This window comes from Drosophila suzukii, chromosome X, assembly GCF_043229965.1.
Source record: "Drosophila suzukii chromosome X, CBGP_Dsuzu_IsoJpt1.0, whole genome shotgun sequence".
Classification (NCBI taxonomy): Eukaryota; Metazoa; Arthropoda; class Insecta; order Diptera; family Drosophilidae; genus Drosophila; species Drosophila suzukii.
The window spans coordinates 20,624,124-20,630,834 of record NC_092084.1 but is presented as its reverse complement, the minus strand read 5'-3'; the positions used below and the strand labels follow the sequence as shown (position 1 = coordinate 20,630,834).

The following is a 6,711-nucleotide window of genomic DNA, read 5'->3' as shown; positions in this document are numbered from 1 at the left end:
CCCATTCGAAAGGAGGAAAATCCCAAAATCGAAGAACCAAAACTGAAAATTGAAAAACGAATTTCAAGCGCTATGTGAGATATTCCATCTGGCCGTGTAATAAAGATCCGCGGGGTGGCGGGGTTTACCACAAGAAAAAAAAGAAAATAAACTATGCCGCGCGGGAAAAGTGGGGGAGAAAAGAGGGAGTATCTTAAATATAAAAGAATACAATAGTGGGGGGATAGCAAAACGAGGCACTTATGTACTTAGAGCGATGTGAGAAGTAAAGTCAAGAACTCGCAGAAACAGACACACTCGACCACTTGACATTGATGGGTGAGGATTTTCAGGAGATCCCACAGAGCATTCTCGATTCGAGTGGTGTCACTGGGCCCCACAATCAGTCCCTCCTCGGCAAATAGCTCGTAAAAACCCAGAAAAAAGCGATGAAGTGACATCAGCCCTGTGAAATTCTTGCTCGTTTCATGTTCAAATTTCGTTGGCCAAAAGCAACAGCAGTAACGAATTTTGGCCAATACCAAAATTGTCTCTCAATTAAGTTTCAATTGGCACACAATAAGCCAAAAGCAAAACCAGGGCAAGTCAGTTGATAAGGCGAACTCTGGATGCTCTGTAAGGGATATGAAAGATATTATTCTAAATAACAACATAATATAATAATATAATATAATATGGTTAATGAAAGAAAGCAAATTGCAGCTAGGTATCGAACTTTAAAATATTTATAACCAAACAGTTAAATAAACTATGAGATAAAAAAATGTTGTAACATAAAAATATCTAGTTAATTAAAATATTTCTAAAACCAATTCTATAATTTCGTATACTATAATCTATATAAATAATATTTTCTAAAATACATTTCCTATCTTATATTATAATCCAGCAACTTTTTGAACTTGGTAAGGGCAGCCAGTGAAACCGAGCAAGGTATCAATTAAAATTGGAGTCGCGTGGCGATTAGCGCCATTATCCGATATCCGCAATCGCAGTGGGCGCAGTCCAAGTTTCCGGTACAGCCCCACATTCCAAACGATTTTTCCTCTTCAACACGGAGCGAAAAAGTATGTAGATAATAGTGGTCACTAATATACGAACTCCATGGCATTTGTCTTTCCTATAAGAACTATGCTTCCATTCCTGAAAGCTTACTTATGTTATTAATCTGGGTTATTTTTGTATTTCCTGGTAATATTTTCTTTCAGTGCTGGCTGAGGTCACGTCACCCGTGGATACGGCGTTCATTGGCCTTTTTTTTGTTGTTTTTGCCGCTGGACTATTTATTGTTGCACTGTTTTCTGGGCCATAAACATTGGACTCAACAAGAACAATAAATAAGAGCATATATGTTCCTAAAGGAAACGTGGCTACAGAGAGAGAAACCGCACTATCAACTGGGGAATTATGTTTATTAACACAAAACCGATTTATTACGAGTTTTTTGCTACTACTTAGATTTATCATTATATTATTAAGTATACCTTCTTTCTAAAATGTTCAACAAGATAAAGTATTTTTAGTTACGCAAAGTTATAAAGCACAGCTTATTTCAAATAATCTAAAACAGGTAATATTTTTTCTGGATAGGTGATACTTTCTGTGTATACTCAATTCAGGTACGGATAGATGGGTGGTTCCTCATCCACCCGCTCCACTGGGCGAACTTGCAACGTCTGCCAGAGACTCCTCTTGTTCGGCACCGGTTTTCCCAGTTTCCCGCGGCTCCTCTGCACATCACTGTAGGCGGGCGGCGGGGGATTGGAATTCCGGCTGAGAAGGCCTCGATTCCGGCGTAGAATTCTGCGGCCAGGCATCCGGACCGGAGTCAGCCAGCGCAACTGCTCCAGACGACGCTTGTGGCGCTGCCGGAGAGTCCGGGAGGCGCAGTACGGACGGACAGTGATATAGAAGAATATCTCGATCACCGAGAAAATGCTGAAGCCCATGAAAAGACCGAGAAGACCGCCAGTATTAGCTGGAAAAAGGATATAATAGAAGTCTTTACATTAGTATAGTATTTAAATTTTAAACTAAAACTTTGTATATAATATTAAAAAATGTTAAATAACATTTCCATGTGTTTAATAAATTGAAAAACATAACCAATAAATTGCGTATTTATAATAAATTTATATTAGAAAAAAAATATTCAAAAATCGGTATATAGGATATTACTATTACCCATGAAAATATATTCATAAAATATTTAAAAATAGGTTCTCAATCAATATCAAATCCTAAACAATGCACACTTATTTTGTTGAAGCCAACCATAGGACATTTTAAGGAAATATGATCTTAATTTAAAATATCTTTTATTAATATTAGAATCAGTGGCGGATCCAGAAATTGGTTACGGGGGTATATACAACAAATTTATTGAGCAGGAATCAAAAAGTTAGAATACAATACATATTAGATATACCTTTAAAACGTTGGGGGGGATCTATCCCCAATATCCCTTCGTGTCTACAAAACTACTACACTACTACAAAAGGTTCGGCTATAATGTAAAATTTACAGGCAAACTTATTATTATTATAAAAACAACTCACACAGAAACTCGGTAAAGCCAAACATTTCCGACTTGGTGGTGCTGCGGAATATATTGCTCATGTAGTAGAAGTGTAGGATAGAAATCTCGCTGGCGTTGCTATACGGTCCGTGGAAAATATAATCGGGTAGATTCTCGCCGGCCTGAAATCGGGGATCCGAGACGATGGAGGCCGTCGAAAGGGTTGCCTTGTAGGTGAGTTCAAAGCAGCCCGGCCAGCAACTTTCGCAGGATAGGTTCGTCAACGAGGACTCGATCTCCGTTTGCACCCGATCCGTGCATTGATTATCGTTGGGTCCACAGACCCTGGCCAAGGGATCGATCCGGGGCAGATAGTAAAGGACGCAGCTGCATTCGCGGAGCAGCAACTTGGCCTCGCACTCCAACTCGCAGTTCTTGCGCGAATATGTCCGGTAGTAGGCCAAATCATTCTCATCGGAGAAGAGGCAGCGACGCACCGATTTCTTGATGGATCGTATCGTGGGCAGGGCATCTTCGTAGACCGGTTCGATGGGGATCCGGGCCTCTCGTCCGGCGGTAACCACAAAGCCATAGTTGCTCACCTTCGGCAGTTCGGCAGGATTGTGGACAAGGACCTTAAAATGAAAAACATTTTTTAAAATCGAATAGATATTCCTAACCTTAAATCATATTTTGGAATCGTTATAAATTATTGATCTATTTTTAAAAACATTTGTGGTGTTATTTTTTAAGCAAGCACCTTAAAATGCCACATAATGTAATTCAAATTTGTAACATAAAATCATATTCTCTATTTTAAAGATTTTCGGTATTTTTAAGAACCCAAATATCTATATATATGTATCTTATAATATACTATAATATAATATAATATAATATAATATAATATAATATAATATAATATAATATAATATAATATAATATAATATAATATAATATAATATAATATAATATAATATAATATAATATAATATAATATAATATAATATAATATAATATAATATAATATATAATATAATATAATATAATATAATATAATATAATATAATATAATATAATATAATATAATATAATATAATATAATATAATATAATATAATATAATATAATATAATATAATATAATATAATATAATATAATATAATATAATATAATATAATATAATATAATATAATATAATATAATATAATATAATATAATATATAATATAATATAATATAATATAATATAATATAATATAATATAATATAATATAATATAATATAATATAATATAATATAATATAATATAATATAATATAATATAATATAATATAATATAATATAATATAATATAATATAATATAATATAATATAATATAATATAATATAATATAATATAATATAATATAATATAATATAATATAATATAATATAATATAATATAATATAATATAATATAATATAATATAATATAATATAATATAATATAATATAATATAATATAATATAATATAATATAATATAATATAATATAATATAATATAATATAATATAATATAATATAATATAATATAATATAATATAATATAATATAATATAATATAATATAATATAATATAATATAATATAATATAATATAATATAATATAATATAATATAATATAATATAATATAATATAATATAATATAATATAATATAATATAATATAATATAATATAATATAATATAATATAATATAATATAATATAATATAATATAATATAATATAATATAATATAATATAATATAATATAATATAATATAATATAATATAATATAATATAATATAATATAATAATATTGACACCACAGCCTCACCTTGAAGCCCACACTCATGGACTTGGTGCAGTAGTACTCCGCTATGGAGGCGTTTAGCACTACGGTCAGACCCATCCGGATCCCAGTGCCCCCCGAGGTGCGCGGATAGTAGAACTCGGGCAACTTGCGGGCATAGCCCTTCTCCGGGGTCCAGTCGATGGGCTCGTAGCGGGAATTCGGCTGAGCCGGCTCCCACCTCACGTCGTCACTGTAATTCCGAATGAGATACGATGGATCGAGGGCATTGAAGTTGCAGCACAACCCATCATCGGTCAGGATTGAGGTGAAGAGCAGGGAACACTCCTCCGCCCGCGAACCAAAGCTGCAGTACAGCAGCATCTTCTCGCACGGCTGGGCCACCTCCACCAGGATCGCCTTGAAGTACTTCCAGGTGCCGATGTAGGAGATGGTCGTATCCCCGCCCTGATCGCACAGACCCATCAGCAGGGAGAAATTGGTGCTGGTCCGGGCAATGCGATCCACCTGACTGAGCAGCGCCTGGTTGAGATTACAGATGGTAATCGCCGGAAAGGGCATGTTGCTGGTCAACTTCTGTTTGGCACTGGTCGAAATTATTATGGGCGAAGCACTCCACTTCACGTAAACGTTGGAGATGAAAAACCCGGAAAGGATCACCACCAGCACAAAGGAGATGCCGAAGAAGACCCTAAAAAAAAGAAATAGGAATTGATTTTATTTTATAAGGCTTAAAAAAAATATTTATACTAAAAATAAGAAAGCTGGGTGCCACCATCAATATATATAAAACTTGTCTTTAAATTTTAAGAATCAATGCAGAGCCCAAAACAGTGAAGATAAGAAGTCCATCATTTTACTACTGATTTTACTCTGATTCCTTCCCAAGTAATCCCAATCAGTTCCAAATAAATATTTCTTCATGACCTACAATAAGATATTACTCGTAAGTAACATTTATATAATAAATGCAGCAAGCCAAAAATGTTTAAAGCCTTATATATAGTGACCTGAGAGATCTGTGACATGGTATCATTTGAACGACGATCCCTTGCCTAGCTCAGTCAGACATCGATTTCAGTACGACATAAAACAACAAATTATTTTGGAATACAAAAAGTTCGGAAATTTTCCTACACGAAACAACAATTCAGTAAAATAAGCGCGAGTAAAATTTATAAATTAACGCATATTCAATATGGAAACCGAGATTTATAATATCGCAGGCATGAAAAAACCGCCATCACCCGAGATGTACAATTTCAAGCCGCTTATAAAGGAACTCGAAGACATTCCGAAGAGCATCCATGCTAAGGATAAACTCCCTCCGGTGTGTGACTACTGCGGAAGGCCATTGTCCATGTGAAATCCATCTCTTCGTATCGGGAACCATATACATAAAGCTCGTAAAAGTTTTGGACAGTTTTTTTTGGCTCTATTGTCGCTTTCAATTTCGTTCAGTCTTTTCAAAATGATATATTTTGACCAAAATTAGAAGAACCTGCAGAAGATTCGTATATGTAAGTTACTAGAAAACCATTAACCGTTCCGGAATGGTGATGCTCTCCTCGGCGATGTACTTCAGGCCATGGAGAGTGCTGTTTTTCAGGTAGTAAACCACACTCCTCTTTATCGCCGCACAGCTGCAGATGGTATTCTCCTCGTTATCCGACTCGGAATCCCTTTTCCACATCGAGGAGCCACTGGGACGCCGCCTGCTGTCCGTCAACTTCTTCATGATGCACTGTATCCCGACTTTGGCGGATCGGCAGTATTTATAGAGGTCTCAATGCCGTACTGCCAACTCCACTTGCATTTCCATTGCAGTCATCAGCTTTAATCATATTGACCCTTGGCAAACAGAGTCGTCCATTTGCTGTGATAACCACCAAATTGATTTTGGCCACCTTCGCAATCCGCAATTTTCGAAAATCAAGCAGATGGCCAGAAAATACGAGTGCATGGTTTACACTTAAATGTAAACAAGGATGCACGCACAGTAGTCACTCAAAAAAATTTTAGATGTGATTAAAAAAATTTAAAACAGTATCTAAAGTATTTCTATCATTTAGGTTAGTTTCTTAACTCATATAGAACTTTTCATACAAATAATTTACATTGGGTCTCAAAAAAGTCTTGCATATTTCATTTAAATTTACAATTTGTTTAAAAAAATATAGGAAATGCTATTAAAATATCCCAATAAGTTCTGTGTAGTAATCGCAAATAGAAATAGATAGCTAGTAACTACATCACATGGCAAAAGCTATATTAAACTAAATTGTTCAAGATGATTTATCGCCACCAAATGTTCTAGCAAATATTAACGCATTCATTTCGGAGCTCGCTGGAGCAAAA

At 34.4% G+C, this 6,711-nt stretch overlaps 1 protein-coding gene across 1 annotated transcript; it reads right to left on the bottom strand.

Moving 5' to 3' along the window:
• Positions 1-1,420: 1,420 nt before the first annotated feature.
• ppk28 (pickpocket 28) lies at positions 1,421-6,091 on the bottom strand. Its single transcript, XM_065867862.2, has 4 exons — positions 5,898-6,091; positions 4,378-5,044; positions 2,559-3,153; positions 1,421-1,978 (listed from the first exon to the last, which is right to left on the bottom strand). Exons 1-4 carry the CDS (start codon positions 6,089-6,091, stop codon positions 1,611-1,613), a joined length of 1,824 nt encoding a protein of 607 aa, XP_065723934.2. The 3' UTR covers positions 1,421-1,610.
• Between the last annotated feature and the right edge of the window lie 620 nt (positions 6,092-6,711).

Coding starts and splice junctions, on each gene's coding strand:
- ppk28 (XM_065867862.2), bottom strand. CDS start 6,091: ATGAAGAAGTTGACGGACAGCAGGCGGCGTCCCAGTGGCTCCTCGATG. Junction 3,154..4,377: donor CCATGAGTGTGGGCTTCAAG/GTGAGGCTGTGG, acceptor TTTCATTTTAAG/GTCCTTGTCCACAATCCTGC. Junction 1,979..2,558: donor TGGCTTTACCGAGTTTCTGT/GTGAGTTGTTTT, acceptor TCCTTTTTCCAG/CTAATACTGGCGGTCTTCTC.